At 35.1% G+C, this 27,256-nt stretch overlaps 1 protein-coding gene across 1 annotated transcript; it reads right to left on the bottom strand.

Moving 5' to 3' along the window:
- Positions 1-1,372: 1,372 nt before the first annotated feature.
- LOC133330238 (arginine-glutamic acid dipeptide repeats protein) lies at positions 1,373-24,851 on the bottom strand. The gene is made up of 16 exons (XM_061538702.1): positions 24,685-24,851; positions 16,387-16,543; positions 16,200-16,276; positions 12,453-13,695; positions 11,976-12,413; positions 8,472-11,936; positions 8,278-8,401; positions 8,062-8,206; positions 7,825-7,982; positions 6,654-6,713; positions 6,153-6,239; positions 5,861-5,978; positions 4,915-5,020; positions 3,247-3,341; positions 3,141-3,193; positions 1,373-1,467 (listed from the first exon to the last, which is right to left on the bottom strand). Exons 1-16 carry the CDS (start codon positions 24,745-24,747, stop codon positions 1,452-1,454), a joined length of 6,405 nt encoding a protein of 2,134 aa, XP_061394686.1. The 5' UTR covers positions 24,748-24,851; the 3' UTR covers positions 1,373-1,451.
- Positions 24,852-27,256: the final 2,405 nt, after the last annotated feature.

The raw sequence follows: 27,256 nt of genomic DNA, 5'->3' as shown, positions 1-27,256 counted from the left end.
TCGATGTACACATACATCTACGAAATGAAAAATCTATCGTTTTCACGACACAAAATGTTCTTTAATTTAGAGATCTAAAAAAAAGAAACTATGCTATTGTTACTAAATTAAAGAAGAGAAACTAACATATTATTGCATTATTTATAAAAACTACTTTGTGTTTTAATTTTTTAGTTATGTGTATACATATATATATTTGAAGAAATTCTTTTTTAAATGGGTGTGGGTGGTATCTAAATCAATTAAATGTTATTAAAACTTAAATAAGGTGGGAGGAGATGGTTGAGGAGGAAAAAAATTAAAATTACATCTAGTGAAATTGTTGCTGTTTATAATTACATTTGTATGACTAAATAGGGTTTTTTCGTTTTTTTAATTAAGTGATAAAATATATTTTTTGTTTATATTTCTTTATACAACAGTTGATTAATTAAAATTATATGAAGCGCTTATTTTTACTTTATGAAAAAAAAAACTTTATACTAATTATGAATTTTTGTTTATGCTTTTGCTCGAACGACGACAAATGCCTATGTCACAAATGTGCTTAAACTAAAAACTTAATACAAGAAGTTTAATTTAATTGTTTTTTCTTTTTGTTTTATTTCTTAATTATTAATTTTAAAAAATGAACATTTATTTACTTATGCTATTGTGTGTGTTTATTAGCATTTTGTTGTTATTGTGTGTGGAACTACTACTACTATTATCCTAGATTGTATTGTTTTAAGTAATTATGTATGTATAATGGTTACCTTTTTGTTGTTTTGCTTTTTTCTTTTGTTTTTCTTGTTGTTGTTAATTAATTAATACATATGTTGTTCTTTAATACATTAGCTCTTTTTGGAGAGAATTAGAATACGGCCTTTTTTGTTGTTTCTTGTTATTGTGTATTATGTATGAGTCATGGTATATTCCTTAGGTTTATGTGTGTATATATATTTTTTGTGTGTATGTTTTGTGTTTTTGCTCTTCTATATAAAAAAAAAGTTAATAATAAAAAATTTAGACAAGTGCCAGCCAAGTAATAGTATCTTCTTTTTCTTAGTCATACCTTCTTTTTTCTTCTTTTGTTTACTAATATATAATTGTTCTTCTTCTTCTTTTATTTTTTGTTTATATTGTTTAGTTAGGGGCACTCGGTATAACCGAGTATTGTCTATCAAAAATATTTTACATTTACTTAAATATGTTCTTTTTTAAATAAAACTAAGATAAAATAACACAAAAATTTGAACAAAAATACTCGAAATTAGCATATTTGAAATGGGGGCATTGATGCACATATATGTATGTATTGTTGTTGCTTTGCGGCTATTGTTGTGTTTGTTCGCTCAATTAATTTCATTTACCAACGCCAATCTGATGATGATGCTGTTGCTAATGGTGATGATATCCTCCATAGGGTATGTAACCACCATAATACATCATATTGCTTAACAGATAGTGGTTCAACGCAATTGATTTCTGCAAAACATATATATATTTATTTTAAAATTAACACAAAGTAAAGATATGTTAAAATTTTTTAAAGTGATTTTTGATGACGATGGTATTTTTTAATATAAAAAAATGGTTGTGTGACATATTTCCAAGAATCTTCAGATAGGTCACCCACACAATGTGACAACAAAAGGGAATATGATCAAAACAAGACCGGTCGTGCTTATATTTTAAAAATTCATATTTAAAACTTCAATCAACTTCCAACATAGAATCTTCGGAAGTGTTAAACCTTAACAATTATACAAGGTGATTACAATCCTCAAAGAACATCCGCTGCCGATAGTAGCAGCTACCGACACAAACTAGAGTGGTTTTGAATACCATGCTGCATGCACGATGGTCCAAATGACACAGATCGCAGACCGGCTAAGCCAAAAGTCTTAACGGCTTTAAAAACCATGATTAAATTCCTCATTATTTTTTATCTTTTCACTTAAATTTGTTAAGGGCTTCAGAACAATTCTCTAGGAATCACACGACGGCCAGTCAAATACTAAATGCTCTGTCAAAATTTTCCCATTTGTTTTGCATTTTTGTTATAGTTTACTGATAATGTGTGTATGTCAAATTTTTCCCACAAGACTGTGGTATCTTCTTCTGTATAATTATAACATTTATAAAAATAAACGTGCCTCATAAAATTTTTTATCTTTTTTTTAATTATAGCATTGTAACCTTTACAATGAATATACATATGAAACATTTATAAATATTTTATTGCTCTCTTCTTTTAAACATTTGATAATAAATATTCACATAACCACTTTCTTTTGATTTCATCGTATTGAATACTCATATTTCAAAAAATAATAGTTTTATGCGATGATGCTGTGAATAGTAGTAATTATTATTAATTTTCTTTTTGTTATAGGTGACAATAGATGATCGATTAAAGTAGTTTTTGAATGGGGTGCAATTGAAAACAAATTTGATATATCATTGTGAGGTAGTTAGTAAACGATGATGAGTGCAAGTGGTTAATGATGATGATGATGAGGTTATTTCTTTTCCTTTGGACTTGCATAATAATGAGTTGGCTTAATTTAGAAAAAAAAAATCCTCATCAAAAACATATAACGTACAAATTCTATACTTTTTTAAGTCACATACAAATATTATGAATAAGATTATATAAAATAAAAAAAATTCAATATAGAAACATACAGTGTAATAACAAACAAACGTAAGCAATGACTGATGTATGATCAATGGCGGCGGTAGATGTATGGCATTGGCTGATTTGATTGATGATTGACTGACTGGATTATATTTTTACATTGTTGAGAACGAACGAACGAACAAACGACGACGACTTTGACTACTTTATTGTGAATGCAATGGCGTTGCTTTAGTGTCCATTTACCGGGGCCTTTGTCTGTTGAAATAAAGAAATTGAGTTTATTTTCATTTTTTTTTAATTGGAAAAACAAAAATTGGGAAATCTCAATAAAAAAAGAACAAAAGAAAATGTTGGGAAATTTTCAACGACAAAAGCAAGTTTTGGAAAATTATTAAAATTAAAACAGAAAATGACTTTTTTCATAATGGATTTGTCGTCGTTTTCTTTTCGTTTGTTTCTTCTTCTTTTTTCTTTCCTTTCATTTTGTTGTTCACCTCTATGTTTGTTTACTTACCGGAAATATTGATCATGTAATGACTGACGCTGGAATTCAGCGGCCTGTAAATACTGTATATATGTAATTAATGAGTAAAAAAGTTTTATCGAGGGTAATGGAAAACCTGAAGTTGATCAGCATAAGACATACGCAGCAGGACATCTGAGTGCGGCTCCCTAGGCATAAGCATATTTGGACGTGGAAATTGACCAACATTCGCTGTTGGAAGGTGTCGTCGTCATCATCGTGGTAATAATTGTTGATAGCCATTTCCAGTCATGTTGGATGTTTACACACACACACAGAGACATTCACATTTGTACATAGACATTTTTACAAAAAATATGCATGATGATTTCGATTGAGAGACAAATGTAGAATGATTGTTGTACGCAAACAGGACAAGACAATGAGTGTAAAAAAAAAACAAAAGATAAGAGAAAAACAAATTTGTTTATTTCAATGAAAAATATACATTATATTATTATACTATTGAGAATATTAACAAAATTGTAAAGATAAAAAAGATCTGGAAATTTTGTGAAAAAGGGGATGGTCTATCGAAAAAAATAATAGAGTTAATGTTTTTGTAAAATATTTAAGTGGGTCTTTAGACATAAATGAGTAAATTTTTCAACGGATTATTTGAAGCTAACAGTCCATATGTTCTAGTTCTATATGCATAGATATTTAAAATATTATTTTTAGAGGGCTATTAATTAATTTTCATGGAATTTTTAAATACTTTTTGGATGACTTTTATTAAACGTGAATGTTTTAAAACATTTTTTGAAAGAAAAATACTACGGAATTAGTGAGGATTTATTTTATCTAGTCTATCAGTTCTTTTAGCATAGATTTTTAAAATATGTTTTTGAAGGACTATTAGGAGGTATATGTTTTTATATATATATATATATATATATATATATATATATATCCTGAAATGTTATATACTTTTTGGATGACTATCAGAGTATTTAACGTGGATTTCTCAAATAATTTTTTGAAAGAAGACCATCGCAGATAAAAGCGTTGGTTTCTTAAGTGTTATCATTACCTGCATTCATTTTTTAAATCACTTTCAAAGTGTGAATAATCCAGATTTTTACATTTTTAAAGGACTACATAAACTACAAGTCTGAATTGTTTAAAAATATTTTTTGAAAATCTATAGATTTTTTGAAAATGTATAGATTTTTTGAAAAACCTATAGATTTTTTGAAAATCTAAATTTATAATTTAATAAAAAATATATATATATATGTTTGGAGGACTAGGACCAATTAATGTGTATATTTTACAAAAATTAGTTGAAAGACAATCAGGACAATCCTGAACATGTATTTAATTTATTTTGAAGGACTATCTGAACTTTAATTGTAGATAGTTATTTAATATTTTAATGTGAAGGATTATTTTTAAACAATAATGAAATTATTAAACATTTGATGAGAATATTTTAACATTTTCCAAGGTATTTTAAAACTTTTGGGAGGGTGCAATGGCCTCTTGGGATATAAAAAACTTGAAAAATTCTTTCTTGACAAGTTTTTTAGCGTAATTTTTCAGAAAGAAATCCATTACATTTTGTATAAAAAATGGTTTAAGTACTCCTAGAGTCCTTTAAGAACACCAAAACTTGCTTAAAGCCTTAGTTCTCAAAAGTAACATTTATATTTAACTATTGATGTCTACCTATTAAAATCATTAAAAAATTGTTGTTATTTTTGTTAATATTCTCATAGATATAATTTTTTTTTGTTTCTTATAAATTTTTACACAAACTCACGTGGTAGTTGAAATCCGGCCTCGGGTGGTTGCGGCTGTGGGGGCAAAGGCAAATGTAAATGAGTATGAGAATGCGCATGTGCATGATATTCTCTCGTCAATCGTATCTGAAAATTCATAGTTTCAAAATAAAACAAAAAAAGAGAGGGTACGTGGCGAATTTCCAGTTTTAGTGTCATAGTGTTTCACAAAAAAAATAGTTCAACAAATGTTTTGAAAATCATTTCAATTTCTTACATCATGAGAAGAGAACAATGACAATAAACACACACACAGCTGAAGAAGGCAGGTTGGTTTTGGATGAGGAGCTTAATTCGCAATTTCGGTATTAATTTGGTTAAGAGAAAGCTGTTGTTGTTTCTTTTCGTAAAAAAAAACTTAGTTCTTGTTAAAACTCGAACATAATGTGCATAAGGGGTTAATAATTGAGTTGCCAAAAAACAATGAAACAAATGCGGCTGTTAAATACTTTGGGTTATGTGAATATAATGGGAATTTCGTTTGTAAGAAATGTGGTTATTTATTTTATTTTTATTGGACCAAAAGCAATTGTTAACAATAATGAAACTCGAAATGTTAATGGTGAAAAATGACACAAACTTTAGTTTTTTTGTTGTTGATTAACTTCCGTTTCAATTTTCAAAAAATATAAAACTATTGAAAATTGTGGTAATAAGTTGACGGAACAACGTTTCTTTTTTGGTAGTGGTGTTGGTTAATTCGCAAAGATTAAAAAAAAACACACACACAAACTGAATTCGTTTATTATTATAATTCCAAATACGATTGAGTGATTGAATGATTGATATGAAACATATTGTTTTTTATCTAAATTTATATATATTTACAACAATAAATACTGTGACTTATTATACAAAAACAAAACAAATGAATGAAATGTCAGTAAAGATAATATTGTAATTTGTGTTCTCTTATTTTGTACTTACCATATGTTCGCTGGGATCGAGACCGACATGATGTGGTGGTATTCCCAAACGTTCTCTTTCGATTTGTGATATTGCTGCCGGATTGGGATAGAGGGGAAACTGTGAGGGATGTATGCCACTGAAAGAGAGAAGATAACGAATTAATAAAATCCATGGTGTTTTAAACTAATTTTTGAAGCCTTAATAGAGGTAGCAGCACTGATTTTAAAGATTATGGGAGCTTTTGCACCAATTTATATACAGGCATGATGGTTTAAAAGTAATTTCTTTACAATTGTCTACTATATCTTACCGTCTATAGTATTCCATCCAATGGGGATCTAAACGTGATTGACCAGCAGCTGCAGCAGCTTGTGCGTTTTTAAGCTCTTCCAGCTCCCTAAAATATTAAGAAAACGCACACGAATTGGATTATTAACAAGAACAAAAATTGGGCGACAAATTAAATGACAATGAAAAATTCGCTAATGCAATATGGTAAATGAAAAAAATAAATACAAACATGCACAAAATGAAAAAAATTAAAAAAGCAAGCGAAAACATAAGCATAAAATGTGTTATATGAAATATTAGGTTATGTTTTTTTTTTTCTTAAACAAAACCGTAAAAATAATATTGCATTCCGCATTATTTAATATTAACAATTCATATGGATGGTTAATGAATCGGCATAATAAAACCAAACCAAATAAGCAAAAGAATAAAAAAGCAATGACATGAATATTTCTTATTGTAAAATATGAAATGATTGAAATTAACAATATTGAAGAATATATGTGTATGTTGTATGTACCTTTCTCTACTGTACATGGGTCCCATTGGATGATGATAGGGTACCATCTGTTCAACAGGACTGAAATAATTGAAATATTAAAAAAATCGTTAAACTCATTACAATGGCTGTTTTTATGTTCAACGTTGGAGTAGTCGAAATAAATATTCTAATAGTTCAAAAAAATTAAATTAATTTAAACTAAAATTACAATAGTTTTGCCAGACAGAAATCAAATCAAAATACTTTCAAATATGGTGAATTTTGATGCGTTTGTTTATTCGTTTGGAAACTAGTAGTGTGTTTAAATCATTTTTAAGATTGTAATTCAAGTGTGTTTATTCAATATTTAAACATTTTTGCTGTTGATATTTATAGTTGATTTGTTAATGTTTTGATGATGTTTCGTGTTTTGACTTTGACGTTTAATTTAAGAATTTTCCTTTATTATAAAAAAACTTTATCCCTGATATTGTCGAACACAAATAAAACAAAAACAAAAGTTTTTCAAATCAAAAACATTATAAATAAATATTTTTTTAATTTCTCTTTCTACTTTCAAAAACTGTCAATATTCTGCTGGCAGTTGTTAAAAATACATATTTCCAAGGATAATTTAAATTGAATAATTTCTATATAAAAATCAGAGTTAAAAGCGCAGATTTGTGCGATTTCTCAAGAAATAAAAAAAAACTTAATAACAATTACGGCCATATTACACACAAAAATTTATATGTGAGATTGACTCTTCCAAAAAATCGATTTTTATCCCAAAAATTGAATTTTGAGTCGTAAATTCAGTTGTTTTTTTATTCCGTCACAATTTTATTGCTTTGGACACAAAATTATTTGATAGGGGTTCATTTTCAAAATCAAAACTATTTTGATTTTCTTCCTGCATTGTGTGTGTCACACATACATAAATAAACTTTCAAAAAATAACACATACTATGATAAATGCAAATATTAGTTTAAAATTTTTTTGAAAATTTTCCATTTTAGATATTTTGTTTTTGTTGCCAACAATATTTTTTTTATTTTAATAAAATTTATCTGACCAAAAAAGCCCAACAAAAAACATAAAGATTTAATAATTATTTCACTTGAATTACAACCTTATAAATAATTTGATCATTTGTAATCCTTTCAAATCTTTAAATAATAGACGCTACAGCATTCTATTACAACATACCTGAAACCAACATGTGGTCTAGCATATTCGGATAATTGTCGCAGGGCTGGTGTATCACTATATGGGGGTTTAAGTTCCGCTTTAAGTTTAGCTTGTTGGGCCGCCTGTTGAGCAGCAACAGCTTGTTGCTGTTGTTGTTGCTGCTGCATTTGTTGTTGCTATGGAATTTTACGAAACAAAACATACACATTTTAGTTATAAAAAAATATATATAAAAACATATATCACACAACATACCTGTCGTCTTTCGCGTTCCTTTTCGGCTAATTTACGGTCACGATCTTCACGTTTACGAGCCAATTTAGAATCGGCCACCGGTTTAAATATCAAATCAGTTCTGGTACATGAATTATAATCACCACGATCGATGTGTCGTACAAAACTGTGGAAAGGGAAAGAAATTACAAAGCTCAGAATGGAATACTCGAAATCAAAATATGATTGGTTTCTTACATAGCTGACTGTGATCGATGACATTCGGTATCATCAGGCTTAGCCTCAGGACTAGGACCACGTGGTATATTGTGTGTTGGACTAGGTATTTCTGGTTCTGGATCAGGCTCAATTTCAATGGGTACTGCAATTGAAAATAATTGTGAGTATGATATTCAATTCAATTCGAAAACTAAATGGGAAAAACTACTCACATGGCTCTGTGGGATGATGATGGGGTTGTGGAGGTCCTACCAAGCCAGAACTAGCCGAATGGGCATGAGCTCGCAAAGCATCCATATGTGATGTGGGCTGCATCATGTGTGGTGGTTTACCCACCTCTTGGAACGGCGATACATGCGGCGGTGGTGGATAGCCAGGAATATGAGATCCCGGATAGCCAGCTGGTGGTAAACCGGTAGGCGTTGTGTGTGGACCTGGTGGTCCGTTTGGTCCACCATTACCGTTGTTGTTACCCTGTGGTGTCTTTGGTGTTGGCGGTTTATTTTGTTGTTGATGTTGCTGCTGTTGTTGTTGTTGCTGCTGCTGTTGTTGCTGCTGCTGTTGTTGTTGCTGCTGTTGTTGTTGCTGCTGCTGTTGTTGTTGTTGCTGCTGTTGTTGTTGATGCTGAAGATGTTGCTGCTGTTGTTGATGTTGCAGATGCTGCTGTTGCTGAGCTTGCTGCTGCATTTGTTGTTGTTTTTGTTTTTCAACAGCAGCCGCCAAGGCTGGATCATCTGGTCGCGTCGGTGGTGGCCCTTGCAAACCTTGATGATGAGCGGCAGCCATCACTGCCTGTTCCAACGATCCACCAGGACCCGGTGATTTGATGTACGCGGGGAAACCGGGTCCATACGGACCATAACCATAGGGCGAATTAAACGGACTATGATGATGCGGCGAATAAAACATGGATGGGTGTAAAAGCGGGTGTGGATATGGTGATTGTCCCGGATGAACGCCAATCGGTGGCATTCCAGCCCCAGTAGGTAATAGCGGCAACGGCAGTGGCATTTGAGGATGACGTATCACAGGCGGAGATGCACCCGGTCGCAAATGGGGCGGAGGCGATGCTCCTAGACCACGCTGACCAGACTGCGGTCCATACATTTTACTTAGGGGACTGGCCATTAGACCGGAAGCACTCGAGACCGGTGGCGGTGTCATGTGCGGAGATTGTTGGCGCAGCAGCGCGTGTCTATCACGTTCAGCAACCGCCGCAGCTGCTGCCGAAAGAGCAGATGAAGAGGGATGATGGCTGAGCGGAGACTGTGGTACCGGATGCAAGGGACTTTGTCGGCTAAGACTGCCCACACTCGACGCTGGCGATGATGAACGATGGGCCCCACCGGCTGATGTATTTAGTCCACTGGGAGTTCCCGAATTACTGTTACCACCACCCGGATGTGGTGGTCCGCCAAGTGATCCACCCGGACCGCCAGCAGCCGAGTTACTGGACACACTGGGACTGGCTCGACTAAATGCTGATGATGGAACTGTGCTGGTGGTCGACAAAGAGGTAGCTGCAGAAACAGGAGGAGGATTGGAGCCATGTGTGGGCATTGACCCACTGGCTGAAGAAACTGGTGGTTGTGGTGCAGATTGCATGTGGGACGCTGGTGGCGTTCTTCGACTAAGGCCTGATTCAGGCAAACTATTGAGTGATGGTGGTCCAGCCAACAATGCCAGGGGACCTGCTCCAGGTCCCAAACCGGCTAGAGAATGTGGAAGCATGTGTGCGGCATGAGCAGCATGCGCCGGGTGACCAGGTGGCAAGTGAGCCAAATGAGGGTGAATGGGCATGGGATGTCCAATGAGCCCGGGAGGAACGCTGCCGGCCAATCCCGGTAATGGGGATGTGCGATGTGTATGCGGTGATTGTTGTGGTGGTGGCCCAACTGCTGACGAAGGCTGCGATGTCGGTGGATCGCGTAATTGCGACGACTGGGGACCAGCACCTCCTGACCTGTCGTCATGCATGCCTAGACGTTGTGGTTGAGGTTGAGCTGGTGATGGCGTTCGTACAGTTCCCGAGGAAAGTTGAGACGACTGCGACTGTTGGCCGTGCGGACCTAAACCATGGCCGGATAGAGAAAGAGGTGGACCATTACGTGGGTCGTGATTTTGTAAGGATAACGGGATGGGCGCATGCGGATGCATAGGTCCGCCCGCTCCTGGTGGCAACTCGGCGTGTGGTCTATGCAATTGTTGTAAATGACCCGGAGGCAAATGTTGAGGGTGCATGCCTGAAGGTGCCATAGAAGAAATACTGTGCGGAGGTCCAGAACCACTCGCTGATGTAGGAGGAGCTGAAGAAGATGGCATATGACTGGGATGGTGTAAGCCTTGAGGCCCACTGCTTCCACTCGCCGACGTAGGTGTGGGATGATGTAGAATGCCTTGAGACTGGGATCCAGAGCCACCACCAGGTGTGGATCCTTGTGGAGGGCCAGAACCTGGTGGCACTTGACTCTGGTGTGATGACGGTGGCATTGTCAAAGGACCACCATGCGGTGAAATCAAATTTTGTGGATGCATGCCAGGCGGCAGACCGCCACCTGCTGGCGACGGCATATGGGGTGAGGGATGAGGTGACTGGAATTGTTGCTGTGTTGAAGGCAGGGAACTACTATTGCTGCTTTGACTATCTTGACCGGGAGTGGAGCGAGCTGAAGCATCAATGGGACTTTCCGATGGAGGATATTTTAGTCCAACTTCATGAGGTCCTCCGCTACCATACGGCACTGGTTTTATTAAATTCTCTCCATATGGAGATGGTTTCAAACCTCCACCAGTACTCATATCCGTTGGAGGGCCTTGTAGAGGTGGATATTTCAAATCCTGTGGACCATATTTGCCAACCATTGGGTCGCCATATTTCATCATAAGACCAGCAGCTGTTTCGAATGGCGGCCGAGCCATTGGATGTTGCACTTGATGCTCGTAATGAGGCTTGGGCATTGCAATGCCGGGTGGAGGTGTAGCCCCTGGTGGCTGACCATGTGATGGTGGAGGTGCTGGCGGTTCCTGAGGACCGCTCATGAATTTGTGTTGGGGAGGATTATCACTGGTTGGGGTAGCGGCACTGCTAACTGGAGGTGGTCCTAGGCTGGGTGGTGGATAACCACCTTTTAGATCTTGAATCTTTGATGGAGCTTCGCCACCACCACTGTACGGTTTACCGGATGTCGGAGGTCCATGCGGAGAAGACAGATCGCCCGGGAATTTACCCGTGTGGGGATCGATCATGAATTTCATATCAAATTTACCAGATGCGGCAGCAGCATGCATTTCCTGACTGTACTTCAGAGATTCCATCGAATGTGGAGGAGGGTATTTCAAATCCTGTGGCACAAACTTTCCAGGTTCGTATTTTATACCGTCTGGGAATTTGTGTTCCATTTCTCCGGGATATTTCGGTTGCGGCGGATGCAACGGGCCGGATGTTGGCGGCGGAGGACCACTACTGTTGCTTGGTGGTGGAGGTCCATTGTTATTGTCGTTAGCCATGGATGATGGTGGCAGCTGGGGAGGCGGTTGATTAGTTTGTGTAGGTGGCGGTGCAAACTTAAGATGCCCACCCTCAACAATATACCCTGGTGGAGGTCCTCCAGCAAGGGAATGCTGCAAATGGCCCGGTGGTGGTAACTGTGGTGGGCCCCCTTCCGCTCCTTCCCCTGCTCTCTTTGTTGTAAGAGACATTGGTGTTTGAGGACCACCTTGATGTCCAGATGGTGGTGGCAGGCCCATAACCGGAGGTTTAACGTCTTCACTCTTTACCTCTATCTTAACTTTGAGATCTTGAGGCTCATTGCTGTTCTGGTTGCAAACGGCATCCATGACGGCATCCTTTGGCTCTTTCTTGAAGTACATTACTTCAGGCATTATCGGCTGCGTCGGTGGAGGTTGTGGCGGCTGGGTATTCTGTGGAGGCGTTCCAATTTCCTGCTTCATGTTGGCCAGTTTCTTTAACATGTCTTTGGGCATATCAGTGTCCATCATTTCCAATTTGCCAGCTTCGATTTTACGATCGACGGAAGCATTTAGTGCCTCTACAGTTGGTACCTTAAGCGGAGGAAGAGCTGGAGGTGCTGGGGGAGTATTTGCGGTAATCGCAGGGCTTGCTGCCGCTATGGGCGTTTTCGATGGTGATATAGCTAAGGGATCTTCTTTGGGTGGTTTTATGTCTTTGAGACTGTTTTCGGGAACGGAAACCATTGTGGCATTGGGCATCGATGATGGTGCCTGAATATTCGTTTCCTCATCGACATTTTTGATTTTATCTTTAATGTCGGTTTCGGGAATCGGTTTGGTCTCCGTTTTCTGAATCACATTCTTGTCGCTCTTGGCGGAATCAAGTTCGCTATTGCCACTACTGCTCTCTTCCTTGCTGGAAGTGCTGCTCTCTTTACTGTCTTTGTTTGATTGCTGTTCGTTGGTATCAGTGTTCGTGGACTCGCCATCATCCATGGCGGAATCGGAACGACTGTCTGAATTTGTGCTTTCCACCGGGCTCTCGGCACGTTTGCGCTTATCCTTGGATATTGATATTGCGACGGGCGGAATGGGTGCGCTGTTATCGGTTGACTCATCCTGATTGTCAATGGTCGAACTGCCGGTAACAGAACCCTCGGTATCGTTACGTTTCTTCTTATTTGGTGTCTCTTGTCGGCCGGTCTTTCTTTTATTGGCTGCACTACTACTCTCCGATGCTGGAGGTTTCGTGGGTGTTTTGGGGCTTTCCGCCGCCAATCCCGCACCAGCTGCTGCTGCCGCGGCCGCAACATTGTCTGGAGTTTCCGATCCACGTTTGGGCCGTTTACCATTTGCGGTTGGCTGTGGTTGGGTGACCTGTGTTTGGTCGCACTTGGCCGCACCGCCCACTGTCGTCTGTTGTTTGTTTCTCGTCCTCATTCTGGACGGTGATTCATCCCTTTTATGGGTCAAACTTGAATCGCTGTCGCACTCGCTTACGTCGTCCTCGGTCAGAGAACTTGTCTCTTCCTTGGTGACAACTGGCGAAGCGCGACCTTTGTCTGCGGCCGCCGTCGACGCCGTCGTCGTCGCCGTCGTTGTCGTCGTTGTCGAGGCAGTTGCAGCAGATTGCGGTTCGGGTGTGTCCTCCTTTTTCGGAGGCGTATTGCTGGCCCGTGTAACACGATTGCGACGCAAAGCACTCTGGCGTCGTCTACGATGCGGGCGATTACTATTGGCGCTGGGTGTCTTCTTCCACAAATAGTAGAATTCAACTAACTCGGGTGTCTCCTTGTGTGGCAATAAATCCTTTTGGATTCTAAAAAAATTCTTTCCAAATTGTCTCAGACCTTTAATGAATTTCTTAATTTCGTCTTCGCACCATTTCTTTTCGATGCTCTTAGTTAAGGGGGCTTTTACAAGTGCTTGTAATGCTTTACCGGGATCATAACCATTATCGTGTAACTGAAACGTACAAAGAAAATATGCCATTTAATTGAAGGATATATGGAAAATGTATATATTGAGTACATTATAATTAACTTTGGTAATGGGAACTATTTTTCCATCATCCAATTCTATATAATATGAATAGACGTAATAATTCTCAGCTTCCACCATTGTGTGCGCTCGTATGTTATGTAATAAATTTGTTGATCGGAAATTTCCTGATATTGTCAAGTCACTTTAACGACAACATTTGATATAAAAATAAATGTTCACATCAAATATTAAATTTAAAAAAAACCCCCCAGCTCATTACTGTCCATGTCTATTATTTAAGTGTACCGAAAAAAAAAACAAATCTACAATCAGTTTATTTAATCAAAACAAATTTTAAAACAATTATTATGTGATTTAAAAATTTCCAAATGTATAATTGCAAAAATTCAAGCTAATTTATCGATTTACGATGTGATAGCCACTAAACGAAAATATATTTTTAATCACAGTCAGGGTTTTATGGCATGGCATTAAGAAGACCCCATTGTTTCAACGGATTACTTTACATAGCTTATAAGAATAGTTATGTATATGATGTTAATAAATATATATAATATTTTTTTCAAAACTTTTGGACCAATAAGTGTGTATTTGTTGAAAATAACATTTCAAGGACTACTATACAAATTAATCGTGTTTTTAATAACATTTTCCAGGACTACTAAACAATATGGGATTATTATTTTAATTAAATTTGCATGTAGGTTCGGTCCTAACCAAGATAGACTCGTATTGTTTTTTTGTAATTATACGTTTTTATTTTTATTTATGTTTTATATGGGGATATATAAACTATAAAACGGCGAAAATGTGCCGCACCGAAATATTCATTTAAGACCCCATGTTTCTTAACCAAATTCGTTTAAGACAATTTTGAGTCGATTTTCAAATGTCCGTCCATACGTCTGGCCGGCTGGTGCCCCCGATAACTCTCGAAGGAAGCAATCAATTTAGTCGAAATTGCAGCTTTGCACATCGTAATATTTCTTCCAAACATAGTTTAAGTTCGATGTTGGGGAACTATGCGGTTTGAATAAAACAAGCCTAGATCAAGTCCAGAGATGGGAACCAAGTCAAGTCCAATATCCATCGAATGGAATGGAAACTTTGCACAACCTATTATCTTTACCAAGCCTAGATCAAGTCCGAAGATAGAACCCATATTTGATAAACTTATACATTTTATTTGAAGGTAATAGAATAACCGATTTGATCAACATAAAATCCGAAACCTCTCTGGTAAAACATATATCTTATCTAAAACTAATAATAAAATCTGTGTGTAATTCCGAAGACCTCCACAAACCATAGGCTGAGGGTATTTATCTGACAAGAATATCACGGAATTTTACCCGGAGAAGGAATGTGTATGATCCTGTTCACTTGGAGTCAAATGGGAATGTATTGGGAGTCAAATGCATTCAGACTTTTGAAACACAATTATAAGCCGAACATTAGAAATTATACACGGGGAAGTGGATCTGGGCAACTAATGGGAACGACTGATCGGTCAATATTGAGCGGGTTAAATTAACTAAGACTTTTGTGTGTAAAATAACGAAATATTAAAACATGATACCACTAATCGGCCAAGAGGGTGCAAATATCGAGAAATATTGTCCATGCTTGGTATATAGATTCACAGAAAGTTCGATTTCAGTGATAGTTGTGTACGGTATCATATTTTTGTCAAGGACCAATATGTGTGTATTTAATATTCCGTATCGAACATCTGTAGAACACATGTATGTCTGTATAATCGCGTTACGAAATAAGTCCCTAATCTAACTCATTTATTGACGACCTGTAAAAGAGTATTCTGTCAATCGAAGGTCTGTAGACGACGTTATATCTAAAGAGGGATTGAAGAAGATCTTCTGTAGTAGAATGTCTTCCAGAAGAATTGTCCATGAGACGTTTTATCTGGAAAAGGTTAGCCGAAATGCAATGAGCTAAAACGGAATTTAATAAGCCGACTATGTATAAAAACTTTCTAATTGTCTGTGAGAATTGTCACGAGGAATTCAAGATACTGAACTTTAGCATAATAGATTAAAACAATTAAAAAGTTATATGGCAAATCTATAAAAAATGTACTTTTCAGTATTCAAAAAGTGGTAAAACTTTTTACAGAAACGTGGACTGACTTGTGACAACAAATTCTATACTTGAAATTTTTTTATTGAATACATCTTTTGTGTATTTATTGCATTCTAAATTCGATTACGACATATCCTGTCCTTCCCCAAAAGTCCTTTTCACATCATAATAATTTGGGTAAACTAGATCCAATTTATGATCCAACCACTTGTGACAACTAATTCTATCTTTGAAATTGTTTTATTGAATACAGTTTTTGTGTATTTATTGCATCCTCAATTTGGATATATTCGTGCGGATTATGTTCTTTCCCAAAAGTCCTTTTTACATAATCATAATTAAAAACAAAAAAGAATTCTACTTACAACATCATGTGCATTAATTGTTGTATCATCACGTGTTGCTGCTACAATACCTTCTTCGAGACCACCATCACACATTCCTGCAATAGAAAAAACAGAGAAAAGAAAAAAATCGATTAGCATCTCAGATCCAGTGGTTTAAGTTTGGGGGTGTCATTACTTTTTAGTATTTCTTCCGGTGGATATTTACCTTGAAATGCAGCCATTGAACGAGCTGCACGCAAGAACATTAAAAGATCTCCATCTGCCATAGCACCGGGACTCCATCTTGGTATTTCTAATTCTCTTTCGTCGTTTTCCTTATCAACGGGGAAGCTTGAAATTGGATTATAATCGGGCAGTTTTGCCTTTTGTTGTTGTGTGTTGTTGTAGTGATGGTATTTTTTGTTTTTTTTTCATTGATTATTAATTTTCGGAAGTGGTTTTGTTTGGTGAAGCAGTGCATATGGAGGTAGGAGGAGAGTAGGAGAAAATCGTAGTATAGCAGACAAAATTTTAGATTTATTTTGTATTGTTGTTGTTGTTGATTGATTTTGATGTTGTAGTAGATAGGATGAGTTGTTTGGTTGATTGGTTGTTGGTAGTGGTAGAAACAGATGTTGTGGATGTGTGTGCATATTGTTGTTGCAGAATGACATAAATGTGTGATAAAGGAAAAACAAATGATAATTAGTGGAGAGATATTAACAACAAAGTTTTTTTATTAGTTGAAATAAAAATTGTTGGGATTGGAAATTAAAATAAAATAAAAACAATAATTATAATAGGATTATTAGTTACAAATAGAGTAGAAGTTTGTGTATGTTAATGTGTTAAGAGTTTTTTTAGTAAATGTTGTGGAAATGCAAATGATGGACAGATGATAAATGTAGGAGAATAGTTTTAAGAAGAAAATCAAAAGCAAAACTAAAGGATGTTTTGGAGTGAATGTAATGGGTGATAGAGTGTTGACATTTTTTAGAAATCTTTTGTTTTGTCTCATAGAAAAGGAAATCGTCACAACATACAAGACGAATTAGTTCCTATTTGTAGAATTATAAGTAGTTGGACACTTTAGATTTATGCATAGACTAATGAAAATATAGACGACGAAATACTCTCACCAGTCCTCTCTGAATTGAGTCTGCTGAATGCGCTACTCAATTTTAAATCGTGATTTATTTAAATGTTTGAACCTTTTGATTTGGAATGCCACTATACATAGTTAGTTTTAAGCAAAAACTATATCCTCAGATAAAAACATTGAAGAAAAATAGGCAATTTTCCCCAAAAAACGTCTTTAAAATTTTTTGAGTTTTTTGTTTTGAGTCACTTGACCGCGCATTTTTTGAGTATTTCGTCGTCTATATCTTCATTAGTCTATGATTTATGTCGCAACAATCTAATAGAGACTAGAGAAATTAAAATCCAAATCGCTCATATCTTTTTTTTCTAGGAGAAGGCATTCTCTTCAAAAAAAAAAAATATTTCATGGGGGGGACAAAAATAACATGAAGGAGAAAAAACGGTGGTAAAAATGCCCATAAATGTCAAAATTAAATACTGATGGGATTGTCTCCAGTGTTTTAATTTAATTTAAAGACTAAATACAAAATATTTCTCGTAAAGAAAACCTAAGTGGCGGACGAAGAAATGCTGGTCATACTGGCCAACTGACACATTTTTACTTTTATAAGGCAAAAATGTGCCTCGTCGAAATATTGGTCTAAGATCTCATGATTCTTTGTCCCGCATTCTGTCTGTCTGGCTGTTTGATGTGGACGAACATTTAGAAAGTTAGTATTGATCCAATATCAAGCTAATGAAATATCTGATTTGAACCAAACATTGCAAGTCATAATTGTTTTCTAAACCTACATTAAATTCTAAGGCTGGGTCTATAGGGCAACCTCATCTGGAACCTCCCCTAGAATAAAACCTGAGGATATATATTTGTGGGCAACACCGACCGACACTTTTTTACTCCTTTAGAATAAAGTAGTGAAAGTTCATCTGGAACCTCCCCTAGAATAAAACCTGAGGATATATATTTGTCGGCAACACCGACCGACACTTTTTTACTTCTTTAGAATAAAGTAGTGGAAGTTCTGAGATTTTTTTGGCCAATAACCCCTTTGAGATTAATTCAAAAATGAAGGAGAACACCTCAAAACATATCCGACAGTGAAAAAACTAGACTCCAGCTCCATTGAGAACGGTTGGCGTACTTCTGAAAACAATACAACAAAGAAAAGTTAGTCCGTCGTAGGGAACAATACCAAATGGTACAGTTTATTCAAATACATTGAAATTGTGGAGGAATACAAGAAGCCGAAGCTCTTTCATATTATTAGACCTTCAAGCGAGCAAAGGGAATATTTTCGGATACCGTTACCACAAACAAAGTGTGATATTGGTTCTCTCGATTTTTGGGACACCCATAGAAATTTCAAAAATTCTATATTTCAAATACTTTTGAACAAAGACCCAATCTTAAAAATTGCTAATATACAAAAAACTATTTGCAATTGAATGCATTAAAATGAAGAACTCAAATATAATTATAACTATCTAAGGAATATATTGTTATACACATTTGCCACTATCATTAATATCTTAATTTAATGAATTGGCATGTGTGTGAATGTCTGAATGGCAGTTAAGCACTTAATTACTCACATTTAAAATTGTAATTGGATTCATTTGGAAATGTAATCAATTTTCATACAATTAATAAATACGACAGAAAAAAACAAAATTACTCTTTAGAAGGTATTAAAAATGCCACTTGATGTTTTTTTATTATTAAATGTTGTTGTTGCTATAATTTTGAATAAATAAAAAATGCATTTCTCTCTGCGAAAGGCATTAAAAATGCCACTTGACGTTTGATGGTGTTGTCGCTGTTGCTTTTTTTTATTTTGAATAAAGAATTGCATTTCTATTTAATCATCTGTCATTAATATTTACCAACAATTAATTAAATGCCATTATAAATAAATTAACATTGCGAAGCAATAATTCAATGCAAAAAATAACAATAATAATGAAATATTAAAATTATCCTGCAATATAATTTTTGTGGGGGGAAAAGAAAGTCAGTGGGAGAGAATATGGATCAACGGAAGTTGTGAAAATAATAATAAAAAGTGTTCGAAATTTAAAAAAATAGTTTTCATACAGCTTATCACTTAGTGTAGTGATTTTGTTTGAATCTACCAGAACCACCAATACAAAAAAAAAATTCAAATTAGATGTTTTCAAAAACTTGTCAAGGAATCAAATATAAATTAATACTTAAATAACTGCTCAATAGAAAACTCTTCGATTTGATAGCCAATCGATTGTTAACCGAGTGAACTGTATACGATTAACCTGTTACAAAGCGTAAAGAACACAACAGTAAGCTTACAAGAATGTGGGGTGCTGTATGGATCATGGATCATTTTTTGGTTACTACCATGATATAGAAAGAACGATCAATATATTTTATATTCTGTTTGAGAGGCAGAATCTCATAAAAATTTTGTATTTAAAAAAATAAGTTCTGCTTCAGTGAGAAATTCAACAAGTTATTGAGATCGTGGGTAAAAATATCGAATTTGTAACTCTTCAACCGTATTCTCTAGATCTGACACCAGGTAAATGATTATAAATTTCGTGGTTTCAAAAGTATCGGTCAAACTAAGTTGTTAAAAGATTTTTTGCTTTTAAGGGAACCCCACCCATTCTCGATATTAATTTTTCAAGATTTTCAATGGGCTGGTAAATCAATACCAATGCTTGTTAAGGTTTGTAACTTTGCACATATATAACTGAAGATTTAAAAAGGAAGAAAAATAATTTACAAACAATTTTTGTTGTTGTTTTTTGTAATTAAAGAAAAGTCCTTATTTTTGATGGCGGGCATGATAACTCCTCACTGGAACATCGGAATCCGAAAATTCCAACGGTGTTAGAAAGAGTACATGTATGGCTCTCGTATGAACTAGGATTATTGACTTCGCTCTAAAATTAACAAAATGGCGGACCTTTGAAAAAATATTTTTGAAAAATCGCCGAATTTTGACCAAAAACCAAGTTAAAAAATAAGGAAGATCTTCACCGATTGGCTTTATCCTAGTTCATACGACAGCTACACACTCACAAAGAAACGTGTAAAAATTTGAAGTCGATTGGGTTATTAGTTTTTGAGTTATCGTGCCCGCCATTCACAAAAAAATGTTTAGAGAAAAACGCGTTTAAAGTTTGAGAAGCCCTTCAGCCGTCACTTGATGCTGACACAATAAATCGGCTATATCTTCAAGACTTCTTGAGATTTTCATTTGAAATTTTGTAGGGACATTCTTTAATTAGTGTAGATTCGAATTATATCAACCAAATTTTTGACCCCGAGAATGGGGGGGTCCCCTTAAGTCGAAAAGTCACTTAACTAACTCACGACGAAGAAAATTTATTAAAATCTACTACACAAAATGGTGATTCTGCCACAGCCATATCGTGCTTTAAGAAAAGGTTATGGCCTATGTCCAACTAAGGTTTGGTGGTTTAAGAATCCTCTGGTAATTGAAGAGAGGCCATAAAATCCCGAAAAAAAATCACTATTTGGTGCGATATTTTGGCCCCAAAGGTTTGGTTGAACCTTACAACTTCGAAACGACGGTGGGACGACTGTCACCGTCAATTCAAAGAGTTATGGTAATATGATAGACTTTTTGGCCTGCTATAAAAATACGCTTTGTAGAACACGTGGTTTTAACAATACGGTGCCACATGGCACACAACTCGAGCGACGATGGTTTTATTGTAATGGACATTTCCTGGCCTCTAAATTTCTCGTCGTGCCGATATCAACTGGCCACAAATATCATGCGGTTTAGTTTGATTTTCTGTTGATTTATTGATATTTTGATGCGGTTTGTCGCCATTAGATTTTCTGTTGATTTTTGGATCAAAAAACAGACAATTCACTCGTTTCAAGGAGGGAGGAGTTACTAGCAGTAGTTAAAGAGTCCAATTTTCAAACAGGGTAAAGGTTTGCTACAAATTTTAGATTTGAGTAAACCATTGCAATTCTTAGGGGAGATACCAGAAGGAGGATTGGCCGATATAACCTTTCTTCAACCTTAATTTTAGTTTGAAAGAAATATTTTGATGAGAAAATTCAAACGGGTAAATCCTTTGAAAATTATCGCTCTTCTCGCTCAGCTAGACAGACAAATCGACTCGAAATTGTTGAAAAGAATTTGGTCCAAAGGTTCTAAAACAAATTATGAGTATAACCTCATTAGCTTTGCAGCTCAGATTATTAAAACTAATATTTGTAAAAATGGAGGAATTTAATATGGTAGATTGGAGTCTTCAATTTATAAAACGTACAATAAACGTCTGCAGAATCTTAAAATTTAATTTAAACAAGAAAACCATATATGGAAGGCTTCCTAAACTTAAATTATATTATTTTACACGTATTCATCTGACATCTTCTAACTTCAGCAGCATCTAAGTGCACTCCTTTTTTTGGAGTCTGCTAACCAAAGGTGGTATTAATCAATTTTATAGGTCGTATCCTGCAAAAAGGCTTTCTGAAGGTGTTTTATTTATATAAAAGCCTACATAAAACATTCAATCTATAGGTCTCTAATACCTCTAGGTCTTTAATTTTTTTCACAGTAAATTTATGTTTGCAACAGCGAATTTTTTCATTTTGTACTACCGGGCCCCCCCCGAAATGAAATCCTGTGTACGTTGCTGGTCTCTAGGTCTTTATAGAACAAAGATTCGTCAGTATGAGGCAGATGTAGAAGGAGGCACGTTTTTCAACTAAATTGGCTGTAATTCAGTATTTTGGAACCCGATTGCGATTCCTATCTACAAATTATCAATTGTAAGATATTTTACTGGGTTTTGGGCACTTTTTCGAATGAATTGGTTATAGTTTCTATAATAAGTTTTGGTACCTATTGAGTTTAGATATTGTGAACGTCCACCACATGATGGAGGGTATACAAATTCGGCCCGGTTGAACATAGCGATCTTTTTACTCCTTATAAATAACGCTCTTCTGTAGAATGAAAATTTTTGTAGAGGTCCTGAAAGACATTGTATCCATACAAGTGGAATTTTCATGTAACTAACTATTTTTCGGTTAATTGGTTTCCACGCTTAATTGAACCACATGATGGGGCAAAAAATATTTCATAGGAATATACATGTTCATTTTCTCGGATAATTAAACCCCGTTAATTGATTTTCCCGCTTAATTGGTTCAAAATGCATGTCATCAAAAATAAATTTCCGTTTACTTTTTACCGGTTAATTGATTAATAATAATTGAAAAACAAGTGAAAAAACGTTAAATTCGGCCGGGCCGAACTTTGGATACCCTCCACCATAGATATACTGACAGGTACTTGAAATGAAAATATAGGGAACATACCAAAAAATGGACACACTTTCTACAGTCCGATTATGTAAACAATAATTTTTAATAGAAAATTATACCCTCAGCCTTATGGCTAATTAGTGTGTATACACTTTCACACGGTGAAAATGTGCCTCATCGAAATATTGGTTCTATTCCCAATCCGTTTCAGAAAAATTTGATTTCATCCCATCTTATATTTTCCAAACATAGTTTTTTCGAATTTGGGGAAGTGAATTTTTACCTCCCACACAGGGGTAAAAAATGCGGGCTATAGTTCACATATAGTTCATTATCGAACCGTACGTTCTAGTTTTTTACCCGGTATCCTTTGCAAAATGATTACACCAGATTATCATCAAACCCAAAACGCGAAAAAATCAGATAATTATATTAATATAAAAAAAGGGGTTGACTATTTATAATTTTGGTACGACTACAAAATACCAAATTTCAGTGATTTCGGTTGAAAAACGCGAATAAATAAATTTGGGGGTACCTTTATATGGGAGCTACCAGAAAAAAATGGACTTTTATTTATAGTTTTTAGTGGAGATATTTGGTACCCAATAAGAACCCAATATACCAAATTTCAGCGAATTCTAAAAACGCGTCGTCCTTTGGGGGTACCATAATCGAAAAAATGGACTTATATTTAAATTTTTATTTCCCATAGCGAATATACCAAATTTCAGCGATCTTGATTGAAAAACGCGCTCAAGAACCCCAAAATACCGAAAAAATTGACTTATATTTATAATTTTTAGTGGAGATATTTGGTACCCAATAAGAACCCAATGTACCAAATTTCAGCGAACTTGGTTGAAAAACGCGCTCAAGAACCCCAAAATACCGAAAAATTGGGGGACATATATATGGCTGTTGGACCTATATTCATAGTTTTTTGTGAAGTGATTTGGAACCTATTTAGAACTCAATATACTAAATTACAGCCAATTCGGTGGAAAAATACGACCAAAATACTGAAAATTAGGAGGTAAATGGGGGCTACTAGAAAAAGTGGGCCGTTGAAAAACGCGCTCAAGAATCCCAAAATACCGAAAATTTTTTATAAAGCCTAAATGTGGACCGATATATTCCATCTTCGAACTTGACCAGCCTGCAGACAAAAGACAACCCTATGCAAAATTTCCACCTTCTCCTTCGGAAGATTTCAGCGTGATTACAACAGACGGATAATTGCGGCCTCTGGAGCGACCCTGATCAAGAATCAGTAGCGTTTATATAGGGTCGGAAATGAATATTTCGGTGAGTTACAAACGGAATGACAAAATTAATATACCCTCCATACTATGGTGGAGGGTATAATAATCTACCATTTTTTTACATACATATTTGACATAATTTGTGAAAAAGACTAGGTGTCCTCTCTACTAATTCAAAACATATGTTCATTGGTAAGGAAAAACTGCGAGAAAGCGTAATTTGTATTTGACATTGGATTTTTTTTTTTAATCATTAGTAGTTCCAATTGTATTAATTGAAAAGTTTGTTCAATAACAGTAATAATTGAATAAACTATTCAATTAAGCGGGTTCGGATAATTGGTTCCTCGGTTAATTGAACAAAAATTTGTGCAAATTTTGATGTGCAATTAACCGAAAAATACTGTAGATGAATTTGACATAAATGCTTCTCTAATAGAGTAATGACCTTCTAGGGGTCTTTTGTGGACTGAAGTTCTTCTAGAGGTTTCATCCCAATTCAAGATCTATTTTAAAAAACAAGAATACATACTAATGGAGTTCGGTCTTCTATATGTAGAATACCTCCTTATGTGTCATCTACATTGAAGGACATTTTTATGTTAAGATAAATTTTAGATTTGTTTAGGTTACATACAAAAGTCGGAAAGGGAAAAACATAAAAAACAAGATCACTAAATTAATGACATGTTAGTTTTTGTGAAGGATTAATCACAAACACACACTCGTACGTACGCACGAACGCACGCACACACAAAACAAAATTAACAAACAAAACAAATACAAATTGCAAAAAATAGTTTAGAGATTTTGTTACCGTGATTATTATTGATTTATGGAATTTGTTTTAGGTACGTACATAGACATCGTTTACCTGGTGGCCGGGACCCACTCGAATTTCTCCTTGAGTGGAGGCCGCCATTACCCTTCAAAAACACTTTTACGGTCCAGTGTTAAGCCTTTTTATTGCCCCCGTTGTAATGAAATAAAAATCAATGCAATCAATGAATAATTCTGCAATGAGACAACAAACAAACAATTTATTTATTATTAATATTGTTAATCGGGAAATGAATGTTATGTTGTGTTGTTGTATGACTAGAAAATAAAAACACTTTTTATATTGAGAGTAATCAAACAAAAAAGAAGGTATAAAAGAAAGAAATATAGGGAAATGCCTATTGTAAATCGCAAAAATATAAAATATTTAAGATCTGATACTGCATCAAAAACAAGAGGCGAATTTTTTATATACTCTGATTGCTTTACGATAATACAATGTAGAATTGAAAAATTCTAAATTCTTAATAAAATATTTAAGTTGTAAAAATTTTAGACTCAGAAGAAAAAATCTGTTTAAAAAAAACACACGTCTAGAAAATAAACTGTGCAATTCAAAGTGTGCGAAATTTAAACACAACTTCCTAATATTTATCCAAATATAAATTTATGTTTTAAATAATTTCAAATAAATATTAAACTAATTACATATGTCTGTAATAGATTTTATTTGTAATCCTATTTGTGTCGTCTTCTATTTATTTTTTCTTCTTTTACCATATTTAATCGTGTTATTGTTAAAATTGGTTACACTTAAATGCCTAACCCTAAGTCGACGTTTTTTTCAAATTTTTGGCTTGACAAAATCATTTCATTTAACATAACATCAACACATTGCGGCCTCAGAACTTTTGTTGTCATACACCAAAAGGCTGCCGTCGGCTAATGAATAACAAATAGAATTGCCTGCAAAACCTGGTTCCCCCTCCCTTTCGCATTTAAGCACACAGTGAAATGTTATCGCCACCATCAACCCAGAGTCTGAACAATAGCAAAGGTAGATGGGGTGGTTGTGTCTATGTGTGCGGAGGATGGCAAAGGTACGATGTTCGGAAATTGCTGATAGCTTTTCCATTTCTACGAAACACTGGCGAAAGAGAAATTTTGCGACTGATGGAATGAATAAATGATTTTTAAAATAAAATGACAAGAATCTATAAATCGGCTTTGTTATGATGTTGGAGGGTGGATGGATGGTTGATTGGTTGGTTGGTTTGTTGTCGTTGTTGCTGCTGTTGCTCATGTAAATTTTGTGTTTGTGTGTGTTTTGTACATCATATTGTACAAATTTATGATTGTCTCTGGAGGTTTATTTTTATTGGATATATTGATTTCAATTTGCATAGAGTAATGTATTTCGTTTGACAAATTGTTACTAATAGCGAATAAAGGAAATATTCCTAGAGGTTACCTCTACTTAATCGGTTAATAGATTTTTTATTTATTCATTATTTGTATGTGTACCAACCAATATTGTTAGAAATTACTCAAGAAATATAAAAATATCCACGTCCGAAGTCCGACAAATATTAAAAAAAAAAAATTAATGACTGAAATTCGAAAAATATTTAAAAATCGTCTAGACTTGAAGAAAACAATTTTTTTAACAGGTACATTTCTAGTGTACAAAAAAACTTTTTTTTCAAAACCACGTCTAGCCTTAAAGAACACACATTTTTTAAAAAGGTACACTTCTAGTTTCTCTTTTTTTTAAATCCACGCCGTTTTTAAAAAAATCCATGTTTGTTCCTTAAAAAAAAACTTTATAAAAGCAACGCCTGTTTAAAACAAAATCCACGTTTAGACCTTGAAAAAAAAAAATTAAAATCTAAGCCTATATTTTAAACCAGTGAGCGGAGCAGTATAGTCGGACGGGGCCGACCATATGATACTCTACAAAACTTCCACGAAAATCTAACTTTCTGCGGTTCTATATTCTGAGCCTGGGCAATATTTCGCGATATTTGCACCCTCTTGACCGACTAGAGGCAACAAATATTACTAATATTAATAAGCGCCTGTAAATACGGCAATAAAATTCGTATCAATTTAAAGGTCAACCACTCCTCTTGGATATACTATCAACTTATCGGATCTATCTCCTTCAGGGGAAAATATATAAATTTTGTCATTTTTCACAAAAAAGTCAGGGTCCATTTGACCCGCTAAATATTGACCGATCTTTATCAAAACAGGCATGCTTATTTTTTGACCCGACCCCCTTCTCACGATGTTTGGACCAAAATTGCTGCCTCTGGAGCGACCAGAAAAACCGACAAAAATTAAGTATTTGGTCCATTTCATCCCCTAAATATTAACTAGATCGACTCAGCTAGTCGAGATATGACGATCGGTATACTTAAAGGTGGGTCTAGGACCAATATTTCGCGACGTTACAAACTCTTGGGGCTGCACAAAGCTATAATACCCTAACAACATAGTTGTGTAGGGTATAAAAATCCACGTCTCTTCCTTAAAAAAAAACTTTAAAAATTTATGCCTAATTAAAAAAAGCCACGTCTAAAACTTAAAAAACTTTTAAAATTCACGCCTATTTATTTTAAATCCACTTCTAGTCCTTGGATTTTTTT

The sequence above is a fragment of the Musca vetustissima genome, unplaced genomic scaffold (genome assembly GCF_032173495.1).
Source record: "Musca vetustissima isolate MV318-11 ecotype Yass unplaced genomic scaffold, APGP_CSIRO_Mvet_v1 utg9944, whole genome shotgun sequence".
Taxonomy (NCBI): Eukaryota; Metazoa; Arthropoda; class Insecta; order Diptera; family Muscidae; genus Musca; species Musca vetustissima.
The sequence above is the reverse complement of the archived record's forward strand: the minus strand, read 5'-3'. Positions and strand labels throughout refer to the sequence as shown.